General features: G+C 38.3%; 1 protein-coding gene across 6 annotated transcripts in view; it reads left to right on the top strand.

Moving 5' to 3' along the window:
• The window catches only part of ATP2B2 (ATPase plasma membrane Ca2+ transporting 2), a 1,884,743-nt gene extending 1,867,079 nt beyond the window's left edge, over positions 1-17,664 (top strand). For 4 of the 6 annotated variants that reach the window (XM_069206673.1, XM_069206670.1, XM_069206668.1 and 1 more), the window contains one exon: positions 13,667-17,664. In XM_069206673.1, the coding sequence (XP_069062774.1) occupies positions 13,667-13,975 (309 nt within the window). In that variant the 3' untranslated portion in view covers positions 13,976-17,664. Of the gene's footprint in view, positions 1-2,537; positions 2,593-13,666 lie in introns of all 6 variants that reach the window. The other 2 variants (XM_069206671.1, XM_069206669.1) reach the window with 2 other exon arrangements.
• Positions 17,665-18,290: the final 626 nt, after the last annotated feature.

Raw genomic sequence — 18,290 nt, 5'->3', positions numbered from 1 at the left:
TACCTGTCAGCAAAATTCTAAATTAGGCCCTTAGTGTAGGGACATTTGCATTAGGTATCAGAGACATCAAATGTTTTTCCTGAAAATTAGACAATTGTCACTACACTATTACTGACGTCCACTTTTTGTATCTCTTTGTCAAACCACACTACAAAAACAATCATCATGTTCACTTATTTATTGCACATCTTGAACAGTGTGCTTGAGCTTTATTGAATAAATAAATGTATGGACCATAGCATAAATCAAGGACTGATTTGGAAATTACATTTAGTGGTGAATCCACCAGAAATGGCAAATATTCAGTCTGCTCCTCCTCTGGCATTACTAACCTATTTAGAGTTGTATAGATCATAGACATTCTGTTGAAGGAGCTCTCTCAAGTTCTATCATTCTAATGATAATATTGACACAAGGGTACCAAGGATCAACTATGGCTACACATACACATGTTCCCATTTCACCTGGCCTTTTATTACCTGGATATCATTAATCTCTTTATTAATTAGGGCAAGTAAATTAGCTAATATAGCCAAAACATTTATTTGGTTCTAGTTATTATTTCAGCATTTAGAGTTTGTCTCTCTCCTTTCCACAACTCATTTACTGAATTCCTCAAGAACATCTAGGATATTTATAATTCAATGCACCAGGTCTGGAATTAATATTAATACATGATACAATTTTGTTCATATGTCCAACGTTTTTGATATCATCCTATACTGGACCACTACATTTTGTTTTAAAAACAAGTGCTCATACAGTCATTTTCATTTGTATCCCTATGGTGATGTAGCACACCAAGACAATCAATCTACTGCCCGGGTAAAGTTATATGCAATTAAACTTAACAGGATCTGGGGATTTCTGTGACTTATCATCGTTCTGCCCTCTAATTTATTATGAACCACCTTCTTTAGAACAAACAACTTCACCTTACTTAGGCAACCAACACATCATTACCTTGTTTCTTGGGGACTATCTCATATTGTATATGTAGTACATTGGAAAAAGACAGAGCAATATATATTTTCTTGGTTGTAACATCCCTGAATTTCAATTTGCCATTTTTCCTCAACATTCTAGTCACACCAAACGTGCATGATCATATTTTCCAGAACTTGTTCACATTGTATAACTATCAACGATCCTCCTTAGTACATATATCAACAAGTAACATCTTCTGTTTCCTCTTTTTCTTCTTCTTCTTCTTATTGTTGTTATTATTATTATTATTATTATTACTATTATTGTTGTTGTTGTTATTATTATTATGTTAGCGTATTAAAAAAGGCATTCACTATCTTTTTAATTATCTTTATCCTATTAAGAGTTTTTTGCCTTGAAGATAGAACAGTCTTTTCAAAGGATGTGGAATTATTTTATATACCTCATATATGAGGTATCTAATACATTATTCAAACCTTAAAAAATGAAGGAAGCAAAGATAAAATTTTCAGGATACATTAGATGTAATCGTGTTCCTCATTTAATTCATCTTAACCGAGATTTGGTTGTTTTACACGTATGACTAGACTACAAGTGAATTCAATATTGACATAAATACTTCTTGCCCTTCACAGTCTTATAAAAACTGCATCAAAATGTGGGATTGAGTAAAATAATAGTGGAAAGGAGTGAAAACTCTCCTCAAATCGAAACACAAATCGCTACTGTACAAACAAACTGGGTACATTAACTATGTTAGTGACCCAAAATAGTAGGTAAATTAATCAAAGCACAGCAAAAGGACATTGAAACAGATGTTTATGTGTAGCATACCCTTATGGCATGATCAGTTCAGTTGAAGATAACTCTTCCGGAAAGTGTGGCTCATCAACTACATGTTTAAGAACTGCTAACAGGTCATAAAATATCTGTTGCGGTTACCCCTTAAATTACCTCAAAGTTAACAAACATTAATTTATAGGTAAACTAGTGACCATAACATGCTATGCTGTCTTTCCTGGGATGTTACAAAGAACTGCTATATGACTACTCTCACTCTTGGAGTACATTTGCCATAGCTACGTTTGGTGCCAACAATTCCAGCATCTGAAAGAGAATTTGGCAGATTTTTTGAGAGGTTCCTGCTTCCTGAATTCTGAATCCCTAGCATATTATGGCACGTTGGCAGGGACATGCTGCCTAAAATCCACCATAAGGAATAAGTACAATTTTCCACCATGCTCTAAATAAGGCCTTTTATCTTTTTCATCATTCCATTCAGTTACAATTTCACATAGTGCATAAATGCATTTTTTACAATATGTACAGTTTGTTAAATCATATAATTCATAATTTTTTCTGAGATCCCTTCAAAACTTGAATTAAAAAAAACAAGAGCATTAGATAGACATAACACAGGATTTACAAAGAACATATTCAGTTGCTCCCATAAGTTGGCATCTCTTTCAAACATGGACCTCTAGTTAAAACCTTTGTTAACTATGTTTTTATGGTGTGAAGTTGTTTGTTTTATTTCATTGCCCTCTTCTGTATTGTCTGAATGTTACATGTGTTTGTTTTCCCCCCAGAGGGCTAGAGGACACTGGACAAAGGGTTCATCAAGAGAGAGTGACATACAAAGAGGTTGTGAGTCTTTAACCTTGACCCTGAATTGAATTGATGTGAACAAACACATAAGATATTTGGCTTAGTGAAGCAGGGTAAACATTCGAGTATAATCCCAGACACTACTAACTGCCTCGTTTGACAGCCCTTTTCTCTATCATCTGCACTGCCCTGATTATTTTGGTGGTGACAACTAAAGGTTATTAAACACTTCATTAAACCTTTCATTTTTTACTTCTGTGTGCTTGTGAATGTTTTACCCTCTCTGCTCATGTTCTGTATTTCGTGATGCTTTTCTGTATCTCATAACCTTCAAATGACAAATGATGACAGATGGCCCCATTCATAAAGTGTTTTATAGGTATGTGTGTGGCAGGGGGTTAAGCTCTGAAAGATAGGGAACGGCACATACTTTTATATTTCAGCTACATTTTGCTGGTAGTTTTCAACAGATGGAGTTTAAATTTACTCTCATCAAAGCCATTTACAGGTTGGGGAAGCGGATGTACAACCCTATTTATATTGAAGATACAGGGGAAGGGATTTCCCTACATGGTGCATGTTTCCCTCTTGAGGGTGTTATATATGGAAAGGCCCATCTTTTATCTTTTATTCAAGCAGAACGCTCCACCTATTGGAAGTTCTTCATGTGTAATTTGTGCTCATTGAAGTACTTCTGGAGGTTCACTACTGCTTTAGACTATCTGCATTACTCCTAAACCTTTGTTGTGTAATGGGACATTAGTGAAAGACAGAGGGGGATTGGAAATGCTGCTCAGTCTTTACCTCTGCAGGTGGCACCCTTCTGCACTTTAAGAGGGAACAGAGATCCCCTGCAGCTGGGTACAGTGAGAGACTGCAGCAGCCTATAAGCAGATGTTTGGAGGGTGCACACCTACAGTGTGCCACATTTTGTGGTACAGTCCAAATGCACTTTCTGAAGGCCTCTGCCTGCTTACCCACTTCTATGATTCAACACAGGAACACAGGCAAAGTGTTTCCCTCATTGCTGGGACCATGGCACTATGAAAATGAGGGAATGTTCCCTTAAGATAGCACCGGCACTGAATGTGTGCTGCTGTGCTCCTTTTTACAGAAGGGACTGCAAAAGCATCTGCACCCCATTCTGTAATACTCCAGTCTCCCAGGGGTGCAGAAATTAGGCACACACACACCTGTTGCACCATGGAGTACTGTCTGTAATACCACCCACCGGATTGGTTGTGGATGTAAAAAAAAATCAAAACTCCTCCACAAAATTGTCACTCTACAGTGATAGATTTCACCGTATGCTTTGTGAATCAGAGCCTGTTTGCATTTTTTACATTCTCATCTATCTATATATCTATCTATCTATCTATCTATCTATCTATCTATCTATCTATCTATCTATCTACGTGCATCTGTGTGTGCTGTTATATGCACATATAAAGAGATATAAACATGTTATATTTTGTTTAACACATATGTGCAATTATTTTGTAAACTGTGCTGAAATTCAAGTGAGTGTTTGCTGCTTTTTCCACTTAGTCCATCATATTAATCATTTCTTTTTCTACAAAGCAAAAACAAATAATGTGCATATTGTCTAAACATTACAGTCTGCCTTTTTGTCTTGTTCTTACCTGGTGCAGTATTAAAACTTTGCTCTGTGGGTGGGATTAAAACTGAAGCTCTTTCTTTCTTTCAGCTACAGAGTCAAGCATTCAGATGTGAAGCTAAAGTGTGTCTACATGTCCCAAGAGCTATTTCATGCAATTTTGTTGAGACTGTTTATTTTCTTTTCTGTTGTGTTCATAGGTGTGAGAAAAGGGAATTGTGCCTCATTGTCTGTCTTTTGTGGGATTGTCAGTCTGAGAAGGATCCCTCACTACATTGACCTCAAGAAGACTACGTGTTTCTTTTGTTGCTGCAATTGAGCAGTGGCGATCGAACACAGACCTTTGAAATAGCGTTTTCTGAGAATGCAGTATAGATATTAAATGGCATCTTGTCATCAGTGATGTTCTCACATCATTTACCAAGACAAAGATCCAAGCCACATATTTTGTTTCAAACAATAGTATTCATAAATAATGTGCAATAATTCAATCTTATTTTGAAGGGTACCCTTTCACAGATACAATGGATGATTATCTCAGAGACATCACAATTACTGACATGCGTTTCCCAGCTCTGTTGCCTGATTTTTAGAGTTAATGTATCTAAAGAAGACATAAAAAAGAAATGTCCACTTGACCTAGGACCAAGAGATATGCAAGTGTGGTCTCCATTTCCATCACCACAGTTGTAAAGGGAATCAAGAGAAGCAGTTCAGCAAATGAGTACTTCCAATGTTAACTGGAGGCTTACCATCCATTCACCATTGTCTGGATGCTAGGTGAAGGTTTGTGATACTAAGGGTTATCACACATCAATTTCTAATCTGCTTAGACCAATGGAATAGGAAATTTTGACAGTGAGGTGGCAGTTGGCCCCAACTATGCAGACTTTGGTGAATTGACAAATATATCCTAAGTGGACCTTGACCACAGCTGGGCTGTACTTATTCTTTTATGTAGGAGACTATTATGTTAACATTTAATGGAAACAGATATAACTAATTTAGATTAAAACAGATAATTAGCTTAAATATTGATGTCCTCTAGTGTCAGTCAATTGGAAATTCATAAAAACATTTAAATGTTGCTTTATGTCTTTTTAGTATGATCAAGGTGAAATGTTAAGCTAGCTCACAAAAGATAGAGTTTTTACTTGTGGAATGGAGAGCACATGTCATGAGGTCATTTGTGACTGAAAAATAACTGTGAGGGTGTGGTGCAAGTGGAGTCTGGCAAGGATTCACTGTTAATCAGATTTGACAGGATAGGAGGAGCCAGGTTTCTCGATATTACACACAATTGCTGAAGAGTCAGGCTCCTTCTATATATCACAAGCACAGGTTCTCTGTACCAAGGGAAAACCACTGACATATCAATTGAATTAGGAAGGTTCATGCTGTCCTCCTTAAGTTGTTTGGTTACAGTTGGAGAAACATTTACTCACACAACTTTTTTTATGTATTTATTCATGGATTCTTGTATAACGTGAATACCACTTCTGATGGAGTTATTTTATATGTTACATTTTGTGGCTGCAACACATAATGGAGTTCAAACAGCAGAACCTATTCATAGTTTTAATATTTTCCACTAGACTGATTTTGGTATTCCTTGGGAGACAGCTATAGAAATGTACTAACATTTAGTTGACCAACCAGAGCACTCTGGCTATTCCTCGAATTAGTTAACCATCGTCAAGGCCTTGCACGTTTAGACACACACTGATACACATAAGGGATTAATGCACAATGATGAAACTTTTTAGGTGTATTACTTTTTTACTAACTGGTGATTGCTTCATTCATTTTTGTACTACAGTCATTATCTAAATGAATCATTTTCCAGTGGATCTTGGCAAGATTCCATTTGGACTGCCTTGTATTTTGAATACTAGAATCAAGAAGTACCAGAAGCCATAATAATATAGACTAAGCTTACTGAATTGTGGAACATGCTTTTGGGAAAGTAGGCCTTTAATTCTGCCTCTCTCACATGTGTGAAATATCTAGGAAACTAAGTCACATTTAAAGAAGCTCTGCCATTCAAAAGAAATTTAGAGAGCCTTAATGCAGATTGAATTACATCTGAAATTGATTATATACCCTAACTCTGCACTTCTAAATGGAGGCACAATTGAACATCACAAAACACCCAAATGTGATTGGCAGATAAGTAGCTCTGCATTCAGAGATGGGCATGGAGGATGGCCACTGGGGTATTTCTAGATACTTATCATCTACATAGTGGACATGGAAAACATTGTGGCCACACAACATTCTAAAGAAAAAAACACAGGGATGACAAGTGCAGACATCAATTAAATACAAATAATTGTTACGAACAGATAGCACTAGTGAGTGACTAAGCTGTGACTACTGGTAGGTGCATGAAGAAGCAAGTTAAGAAACACACACAATGGGTGGTTAGTGGGTGTCTCCTTTTCACTACTGGACCCTTATAATAAATATTCTGAGTCCCATTGGATTATAGAGGCTAGGGTTTCCATTCATTAGATTTGTTTAGTGGAGGACATAACAAGGCCCAAGGTGTGTGTGTGCACCATACATGTGTTGCTAAATAGTACGGTATGCAGAATTGAGACTGTATATTCAGTTATTTCAAAAAATCCCCTCCAGTGAGCATGATAACATATATTCACCAATCATTCCTGTCTATGGTGGAGCTATTTGAGAAGTTATAGGCCTCTCAACCAAACAATTCATCAACAGAGTTCAACCTGTTCTGGTGTTTATGCAGCTCCAATAATTTGTATCTCTACCGGCATATGGCTCCTATTAACCACTCCCACAACACAAAATGCTTCTCTTGATATCTGCCCAGCAACACACAACTATACCAAAGTACTGGCACACATATTTACAATCACTCACTCCCTTTGTTGATGGAAATATTATTCATATTGCCTTACATATCCTATTATTTCTCCTATATAGGCATGCCATCTAACATGGGTGAAGATTCAAACTTGTTCCAAGCATATGGCATGCCCCTAACTCATTCTATGCTACAACAGTCAGAATGAGTATCAGTATTCCACTGTTGGGGTAACTGAGAAACTTCTGATGTTATCTCTGCCTCGTTCCCACACACTCTGTCAACAAACAAGTGAGACCTTCTGATGGGAGGAAGTACATAGAGAAGGGAAAGGTAAAGGGCAGGTGTTTGTTGATCATATGTCGGGCCACACAGCCAACTTACCAAGAAACCTATAACAATGAGGAGATGCAAGATATTAGATGTATATAATAGCTTTATAATATTCACAGTAGAAAACTGAATACATCTGACCCTCTTTAGACATTAATTCCAGCCCCTGCTCTCTGTTTAGGTGCCATATTCATAATTATGGATTACAAAATACAAAACAGGCATACAAGACAAAAGAACAAACAAGATCTATGCATCACTCACTTTAAAGCATGTTCATCAGATACCTTACCCCACACATTATTGACAGCAGAATGAAAACACCACACCTCTCATTTTTCCACTGAGTAGGAAGTAGTATGTCTCTTCAGTTGTCTCACGAGGAAATCATCACAGTCTCTACCCTGATCATTTGGACCTTTATCATCCAGATAGACTATGTAAGAACTGTGGTATATGCCCAAGTTGTTGACATTTGGGGGGCTACAAGGAGGATCACAAGCATACTCTTAGGGGCACCATGCAGTCAGTGATATTTCAAATTAAGGGTGGAACAAACTTGTGTCTTCTATCAGTTTTGGCAATTTAAATATACAAAACTTTAATCAGTATCAGAGCTCCTCTAAAGTCTGCAGAAAGTCTGCCTATTCCAAAAATGTATCATCAGAGATGAGTGCTTCCTAGGATGGTATATGCTCCATGATAAGCGCATTTCCATCTCCGCATCAATATCAGCGGTAAGGAGTTTTCTCCTTATATGGATGCATTTTTTGTTGGCATACTTTCTTAAGACTACACCACTTTTCAATAGACACATCATGTGTTCTAGTTTGGCAGGTTCTTGCAAGGTTTCCACTAGTCCATGAGTTTTTTTGGTGGTACTGGGGTATATCTGACTTACTGTGTTATGGTAGGTTGTGAAAATACAGTGTTAAGTGGCACTCTGGACCTCCTAATAACAGCACAGTTACTCTATACCACGTGAGCCCAGTGTTTCTTGATAAAGGAACAATTAGTAGGACATCTCCTGATGAAATTAGGAAGAAGCTAGACATAGAAGTGAGACTACAAGATTTCAGGCCACAGATGCACACTATAATTCAGGTCAAATGGTGAAAGCAAATGCATCTGCCATGTTTCCCCTATGTATATTTGTTCTTGACATCTCACATTTGACCTCTGAAGTAGTTGAGGACGGCTGACCAGGCTCACGCTGCATCCACTCTGCCCTAACAAGAAAACTATTTTTGGTTTAAAGCTGCCATAGCAGACAGGTGGGTAAGTCAACTATAGTTGTGTCAAGATCAGATATGGATTGCATGATATTATGAGATTCCACTTTTGCATCTAAAAGGATAACACATGCTCAAAATCATGTTTCCAAGAGAGGCCGAAAAGGCCTACTTTTGAAATTGTGGCACAGAGAAAAAATAGCTTAAATTACTCAATTGCAGGATGAAAAAAGAGATAACAAAATTATCACACATACCCTACCATGCAAAATGACTGGAGTGTTTAGATTTTGATTACCTATGTGACTGATAATGTTTTAAATTATTTTTTAAAAAACTATCTAAGACACAAGAGCAGTGTTTGCTTTGTTGGTCCTGGAGACAAATTAGGCTATGCCCTCCTGTAAGAAAGACAGTAGACCAATGACAACACCTTTCCTATCTGGTGTGGTGAAACTTGGATAAAGGAAGCTGATGCTGCCACCAAATAATTCCAGCAACTAACTCATTTTGTTGTGAACCTGGACTGAAGTTGAGCCCAGGTGTTTGTGCTACAAGAGAATTTAGGAAAGCGTGCAGGCTTTAGGCTGGTAGAACAAAGGTATAGCCACTGTTGTAAAAATTGAGACTGAAACTGATTATTAACTAAAAACAAAAAAATCAGATTCTACATTTTTATCAGCTTTTCTAACTGAGAGCTTTTAAACTCAAAGGTCAAGACTACCGTTTGAATACAGAAATGCCTTTTCTTGCAATGTGGATTAGGGATGAGTGAAAAATTATGCTCCACCAGAGGAATTCATTAAGTTTTGCCCACTCGGAGTTCTGCTTGGAGTGCGACGTTCCAGCAAAGTTCTGCACAGTTGTTTCTCATTCACCACCCAACAATATTTAGTTGGCAAGAGTGAGCGAGAATTTGCATCCCCTAGCATGATTCTCGGGTGCTAGAATGCCTCCCCCAGAGATTTCTCAATGCGGGTGATTGTAGCAGGTTGCGACTGTTCGCATTGAGAAAGCTGCTGCTCAAGTAGAAAATCTATTTGAGCCACAAAAAGAAGCAGTGACCTCTGGTGTGCCACTTGGTGCTGTTTCTGCAGATTGTACAGTGTGGCACAAACTACCAGCACTAAAATTCAGCTGGAGCAGCGCAACATGCCCGAATTCCACCCGCTTGTGGAATTCTGCAGAGTACAATCTGCAAGTTCCACCCAGGCCTAATGTGGAGCCCTTCTTGACTTCAATTTCTGCCCTCGTCAGAATGAGGACAACAATATTTTCACAATGAACTACCAATTCTTATCTGATTTTGCCTCCTTGTTGAGAGGCCATGGATGATTGCCTACCTTTCAGTCATCTACACCCCACTGATTAAAATTAAACATAACTCCTGATCACTGCAAATGAATTTTAAAATTGTTGCCATTTTTTTATAAAAGTTTCTTTGTTTAACAAACGTAATTTAGAAATGTTGTGCCTATTACTGCTTAAATCTTTTGTTATAGGGGTGTTGTTGCACATGTTCCACCTGCATTTCCTTGAAGAAAGCCTTTACACATTAGTCAAAAACTCAGCTTAGGCCAGGTTTTCCTCAAAGACACAGTTTTACCTTTTAGGGTTTTAACTTTTTTGAGTTTTGAGGAAGTTCATTCACAGATAACAGAAGGACTGCCAACTCATTCCACCCTTGTTCAACAAATTGCTTTCTTACAAGGGTTCTGTAGTTTCATATTTGACAGAATTTCAGGTTTAGCCAAATGATGAGCCATGGTGCAGAATCCCCAAATAGCAAAAAACTTGAGTAGTGGTGTGTGGGCAGTAAGACATGTATGATGACACAATGAATGATGAGCACTCACAAGCTAACATTTAGAGGAGCCAGACCAAAGTCAAGCCTCATGTTGCAGAGCAATAAAATAATGACTGCTGTAACAAACCAATAGTTTGGTATTTGTGACTGAAAGAAGAAATGAGAGGAAATTAAGTGAAATGATGTAGGGGATGGGTAACAAAGTACAAGAACTATGTGCCATACAAAGGGAAAACCTGCCAGACACAGCAGGTATCGGTGATACACACACACACACACAAAGATATACCCAGTTGTTGGCAGTACAGAAACATCTTGCCATATCAGTTGAAATATGTGAAGCCACATTACTCCCACATGTGAGCTTCATCCTTTTAGGGAGAACTGGAGTATAATTTGGTGCTATTATGTTCAGATGCATCCCCTTGATAGTCATGGCCAAGGCATCATTAGGAACTGTAGTGTTGTCCTTTAATTAAATATTGGAAACCCCTCTTGGGTGTTGGATCATTCCTGTGTCCAGGATTTGGACAGTTTATCTTCCTTGTGTGCAGGTCACGTCTTCTTAGGTTCTTGTACCTACTAAAATGTCTGCTTTTGTAGATCAGATATGCCATCTAGCCATTGCATCTTCCCTTCCATGTCATTATGCTGGCTGTGGTGATTAATTAGGTAAAGTGAAGCTGCTATGTTATCCAGAGTTCATTGTAGAAGCCATGTATGTAGACTTATGTCTAGTAGCATCCTCAGGAAACATGCTATGGTTTCCTGTACTCTCTGCACCACTGTAGAAACCTATATATGCCTGTTCAGTCCTTGCTCGTGTATGTATCACCAATGTGTTCCTGGGCTGCACACAGTCTTTTGTTCTCAGAGGCTGCTTCAAGATACTGCTGGAGTAGCAGTTTTCTAACAAAGCAATGTGGTCCCCATTGCAGGTGTTGCCAGTGGTCATCCTTGATTGAATGCCTCTGTTTGAAAGCCATGCTGTGCTGCATAAAGCAGACCTGCAACAATCCCCTGCCATCAGTGCTATCAACCTTGTTACTCATATAGATTGTTGAATGCACATGAATCTCTATTTGAATCTCTTTTACTTCTATGTGTCATGTAGCTAATGTGCCCAAGGTTCAGTGTGGGAATCAAAATGTTGGATTACATGTAGTGTCAGTAGCCAGGAGACACCACACGGTTCCCTGCTCTGTTTGCACTGAATTAGGAGACACAAATTTCATGCACATTCCTTGTTCTTTTATCTGGATACCATTTTATCACTTGATGCATGTCCAATTGTATCATGTAGACTACAGAGTGAAGGTTCACGGCTACACTTTCATTCAGAGTCTCCTCTATAGGAATGTTATAGAGATTTACGAAAAGCTTCTGGTGCACAGACTCACTAGTGACCTAACATAGGTAGATGTAAAAGACATATTAGAACATCTCAGTACCTGAATATTGTACATTCATGTATATTTTAATTTTGCTACTGTCCAATTACCACATTCAAAGGACGTGTCACCAGAGAACATTCACCCACTCATGCTTAGCACCTGTATATGCACCACTTTGCGAGAGTTCCTCACGCAACAACTTTTTACTTCCTTCTCGTTCCCTGGTTCCCCATCCTCTGCATACTTGTTTTTTTTTTAAAGAGGCACTCTTCTGCAAACTCTTATCTATGTTTGGGAGCAAGAGGCACAGCATCCCGTGGTTAATCTATTGGAATGGTTCATGGCACAGATGTTGAGTTGTTCTGGCTCTGTAGCCTGCCTCCCTGTTGTAGTAAATTTTCATTTTTTTGTATATTTTTTTTTGCAGAGTGCCACGGCATTCCGGTTCTTTCTTTGGTTTACTTTTTAATATCTCTGGCTCCACCTGTTGTGCTGTCTAATCCAGCATCACGTGCAGTCAGGGATAGACTGGAGTAGCCCAACAAGCAGAGACAAGTCTGCATGCAATGAATTAATCTCAACCATGAAAGCATAGTTCACACATGATAGATTGTAGTCATTGAAAGCAAATTTTGCTCTGCGAGGTTTTTTCAACCCCTTTACAAAGAGTCATCTACTGTAATAAAAAATGAGGAACTCAAGAAAAGAAAGGTATTGCTGGTCATACTCAACACATTATTATAGACATAAGGGGCTAATATTGTATATGGGAGATAAGTTTGGTATGCACCACATATATTGTTAGGATGAACGTCATCAGATTTTACCATAAATACAATGTCTCGCTGATTCATGCAAAGTACTCTTACATTTAGGGAACTCAATAGACCAGAAAAGGTTGGCTTTGCCTTATAGTGAGCTCAAAACCCACGCCTATTTTTTGTATTCCCTATCATTGTAAACTATATTTCGCTGCACTTTTCGTTATTGCAGCACTCAGAGTTTGATAAAAATGTGAAATTCTTTCGAACGACAACTTAAACTGCACAGTACATTACCATAAGAAACTTAATGGACATACTGTTAATTTCAACCTACCTATATGCTGTCTGCAGCAATGTTCATTCACAAAGTGTTTGATTAAATGATATTTGAATGGTTGACATAATGGGGCTATACTCGAGTGTTTACCTCTCCTTTGCATGAAGGCCACCCATAAATTGAATCAAATTTTTCATGTTATACAGTAACCAGGCTTCTAATAACATCTGTGTTAGTCCAGTTAACTGTGTACATGTGACAGTGGTGGCAATGGTTCCCTCATGGCATGGTTTTCTTTGGATTGCTTGACTTTATGTGCCTTTGCCCGCTTTCATTTGAACTTTGTTTTTGTTACTTTTGTCACATGATTGTTGTCTTTGCCCTTCTGTTTGACTTTGTGTTTTACCGATCACACTGTGTCTTGTCCATGTGGTTTAGTCAGTTTTTGTATTTCATTGTGTTTTTGTGTCTATAATTAACTATGTGTTATTTGGTCTGTTGTGCAATGCATACCATTCATCATTCAAAGACAAATTGCTTTCAAGAACCTTGACACACTAAAAACTGCATGTATTCTGATGTCTGTCTTCTGAATCTAGCTTGACTCTTGCCAGGGCTGTGACAGCTTTCCTTAACCAGAGGCTCTTCCTTTCCCAAATTCCAGTTATTTCAGAGTTTCAAAGCTGTCACAATGACTTTTGTTTCATGTACCTAATAACCTTCGACTGGATTCCTGTCATCCTCACAATCTAATTGATTGCCTAGCATGAAATATGATTAGTCCCTTTTCTCCTTGCCTCGCTCCTTATTTTACCCATCTAATACTTTCATGTAATTTTCTCTTGACAGATCCGCGTTGTGAAGGCATTCCGTAGCTCTCTCTACGAAGGCTTAGAAAAGCCTGAATCTCGAACCTCCATTCACAACTTTATGACTCATCCTGAGTTTAGGATAGAAGACTCCCAGCCCCACGTCCCCCTCATTGATGATACAGATGTAGAAGACGCTGCACTTAAGCAAAACTCTAGCCCTCCCTCCTCACCCAACAAGAATAACAATGCTATTGATAGTGGGATCAATCTTACGACTGACACGAGCAAATCTGCTACCTCTTCTAGTCCAGGAAGCCCAATACACAGCTTGGAGACATCACTTTAGCCTCAAATGCATAACTCAACTAGGATGGTCAACAAATCGATAGGTTACCACACAAAGCAGAGCATATTGCCGGCTGAGAAGTTGTTTGAACTCTTCTTCACTTGAAGGCAAGTGTAAGGATCGACTCATCCCGGTGGTGATAGACGGATGACGAGGCTGGTTTACAGGCTTGGTGTTGCGTCCTCCGGGAAATGTAATCACAAGAAAAAATCTTCCTGCATGAATTAAAACATCCAGCTCCACTTTATATTTCTCCCTCACTTGCTGTTTTCCTGCCTCTCTTTCTCCTCTCTCTGTCTACTATCTCTGTCCTTGTTATAGGTGGGAGGACTTGTAGGTGCAGAGGACTACAGTATTTATCCAAATCATTGATCTGTGGGATTTTGAACTGCTTGAATGATATGGACTCAGCAGTAGAGATATTCAATAAGGTCTCTGAAGTTGCACAGTTCAACATGCATATTAAATTTGAACGACACAGAAAGAGGAACGTGCAGTGCTAATAAGAATTTATGAAAAAATCTATAGATATATACATGTATATATTTATATTTGTATATGTATATATATATATTTGTATGTGTATACAAATATATATGTATTTATATTTGTGTGTATATATATCTATATATATAAAATATATAAATATATATAGAATTTTATATCTAGACATCTATACAGAGAGAAAACAAATAACAAATGTATTTGTTGGCATGTTGCCTGGTTTCTGCTTAAACTGCTGTAACTATTTTAACTTATTTATGTCCTCAAATAAGAATGTAATTTGTTTACAAGCCTGTAGATAGTACAGTATCCATAATAAGTTGTAGGGTACAGAAAATATTTCCTGCCAGTGGTGTAAAGATGTTCAACTCCTTGAAATCATTTGTACACTGTACCCTTATGTTTTGATTTTGCCTGCTATATTTTCTTGGGTAAACTTAGGTACACATAGCAAATTACAAAAATGAGCCAAAATATCACATATTTGATGTCGCATTGTAACATAATGCACAGGGAAATGGAACCGCTCGGCTTCCTTTGTTTCACACACAAATTAAAATGATCAGGTTTTTTTTAATAAAATGCTTGAACTTGGTTTTGTGTAACACTTTCTAATAGAGGCCATTTCAGTGTTAGTCTTTACTGCTATGGTTTTGTTGACTACAATACAGTATTCAGACACAATTCCAGGGCACAGCTTCAAACGTGTGTGCAATATCGATCACACACGAGAACGAGCACTGCTTGTTTGCAAATGGAGCTCATTGCAGTTGAGGAATGTCGTGAGAGAGCATGCCCACCTTTCCTTTCAGTAATTATACCCTTTCTTTTAATCTCAAGCATCGTAAGCGGTGACGTTTTAAAAACATATATCAGTTGGTTGGCTAATTTCGACTTTTTATAATAAAAAGAAAAAATACGATTAACCCTTTTCTGCACTTTCTAGAGCTAAACTAAATGCTATGAGGTGTATGTTGAAATGTGCTTTAAATGCTTCTTTTTTAGAACGCTTGTCTTCCTGTAGTCACATAAACTATAATGTAGAATAATGATTAATGGAATTTGGATTAATTTACAGTCCTCTTTTTTACAAGGAATAAGCAGTAAAAAAAATATAAGCAACACCTTTTCAAGAAGCATGGATGTGTATTCAAGATGGCAACTGCGCGAATCTCTGACCTTGCTCATTTTCGTTAATCACCTTTTTCAACCACACGAATGCTGTACACTGTTTTTTTTGGAGGGAGGGTTCGCCGTTTTAAACGAAAAATTACCATTTGATAACAGTTTACTTCAAAGACTTTTCAAAGTATGATCGTTTTCCATAAACTTTTACAGTGCATTTGGATTAAAGACACTTTGGATTATAAAACGAAGGACATTTCTTTTAAATATTTTAATCGATGCTTTTTTTGCTCTTTGCTTGGAATTGCTGGACATGTTGCATCTCTGCCAGAACACTTTCCTGTAAGCAAAAGTCTCAAAAATAGTACCATGACTCCTGGTCATGCTTCCGGACTTAAATGACTACAAACCTGCTAGGTGCAATACGAACATGCTAGCTAGGTACAACTCCAGGCTGTTTAAATGATCATCATCCTGGACACTGTGGCGAAGCAGGAATCATTTCCGTTTCCTTTCTCTTTGGTTTGACGTGATAAGCAGTTAGACTGAAGCTCCAGAACAGCCGAACTGCGCCAGCCCTACTTTCCAACATAGACTCGAGGTTCACTGTGCTCTGGAGACATTTGTACAATGCTCGCATGGCTTTCAAAAGATGGCCGACACCTCCCTTGCAGCACCATGTGATAAAAGTTGAAATACGGCATGAAAGCGTAAACAAATTTAGTTGTATCTTTAGCAGCAAAGTGGTTAAACGTTAGTCAGCTCTTCTGTTTGTCTTGTAAACAAAGACTAACCTTTAGATCACATGTATTGGATTTCTTTAACCTATCTGATTTAGGATGAGATTAACTTTCCCGCTCTGGTTGCAGAGGAGGGCCTATGACTTTGGATCCAAGCCTCCAGGAAATGGTGTCAACGCTGGAACGTTCATGTTATAATCCTGGCACTATGCATTTTCCTTTTTTCATGCCCTGCATGCGTTTGCCCTTCCAAGTCTTTCCAAACACTCCTTTTCAAACCATCCTTAACGTTCGAGTCATTTTTCCATGAAGAGGGTACCAAGTAATATGGGCTTTATACAATAACCTTTACGTACACATAGTCATACTCACATTGTGTGTATCTGGCAGATTAACGTGTATGTTGAATGAGCAAACACTAGGGCTTGCGTTACATATGTACAGTGATAATAACTAAACAACAAAGATGGGTTGCAATGGATGGTGGAATAGTAAGCTATGGATAGAGCAGAGGAAGCAACTGGGTTAAGGGCACTTTTTCATCCAAGCCTAGCCAACAACCGCTTCCTTATAAACATCATACTGTGGCATAAGGCATGTCCTATTACTACAGTCTGGGGGAGTGTACCACACACTGGGGTCTATTCAGAACCTTTGCAAGAGCACCACAATGAGTATACAAATGTTTACACATAGATTTCTAATGTGGTAACACGCCCCTGTAATATGTCTCAATGCTACATGCCTCACTATGGTACTATAGCTGATGATGCAAAGACCTCTGATGTGGACCCGCCCATGCTTCTCCATCAGCCTATGCTCTATGTTTAGGATTACAAAGAAAAATCTATACAACTGATCTATCTACTGAAATTCCTTGCAATACTTACTACAATGCTTGCTCTCTACAGTTTAACATAAGCAGCATGACATTTGTGAGTGAAAAATTTCTGGCACCTTTGGTGTTCCATCCCATTAGGAGTTTATTCAATCTCTTCATTCATCAGTTTTTATGATTTTTAAAAAAACGTAAACAATAATTGTAAATAAATGACTTAATGTCTCTGTTCATTTAATACTATGCAAAAGTTATGCTTTCTATTGTTATTCTAATTCCTAAAGTGTGATGCTGGAATGTTTGTGTTTTAAAAAAGTAAAACAAAAAAGCAAATGTAATTTAAATATGTGATGTAAATTATTTTATAGTCTGGAAGAAAATGATGCAGTTTTAGCTCTTGCTGCTGACTGTCTAATAAATAAAGTTTTGGCAGGGGCACAAGTGGAAGCAATTTAAAAATAATAAATTCACAAAGGAGCATGAACAAAACCGGTCTGCACTCAACATCTTTATTTATCTTTTAAAAATATTATTGCTAACTGGATGGTGTTTTTCTAAATTCTCCATTATACCAGGGGTGATCCCTCCATTGTGGAGGAAGAGTGTCGCCCACTGCTGAAAGCAGAAAAATAGAGGGCTAATAAACATATTTCACTATCCTTTTATTTTTCTGCTTTGTAGAGGGGGGGCCAGCCTCCTCCACGTCAACAAGTGGAGGAGGAGTAGTGGTGCTCTTCTAAGTGTCATGTCAGTTTGGCCGCCCGTCCGAGGCCACCCAAACTTACCTGCGCACTTAAACTAAGTGCAGTGCCCTACTCCCTCCCTGAGCGGCTTTTCTGTATGCTCAGGCCAGTTGCGGCTGTGTAACAGCATGCGAGAAGCATCTGGATTGGTTGGGGAGGGAAGAAGACGAGAGGCGGCTGGTGCGGCAGATCACGGAGGGGCAGGTAAGTTTAATATTATTTTTTTATTATTATTTTTTTTTTTTACTGCTCCCCACGTACCCCGCTACAAGTGCCGACCCCTCACCCACCCACACCCCTTCCTGTCAGCTGCCAAAACTGCATTACACTGACCAGGTTTTAAACTTTCTTAAGGTAAATAAATG

This window comes from Pleurodeles waltl, chromosome 9 (assembly GCF_031143425.1).
Source record: "Pleurodeles waltl isolate 20211129_DDA chromosome 9, aPleWal1.hap1.20221129, whole genome shotgun sequence".
Taxonomy (NCBI): Eukaryota; Metazoa; Chordata; class Amphibia; order Caudata; family Salamandridae; genus Pleurodeles; species Pleurodeles waltl.
The sequence above is the reverse complement of the archived record's forward strand: the minus strand, read 5'-3'. Positions and strand labels throughout refer to the sequence as shown.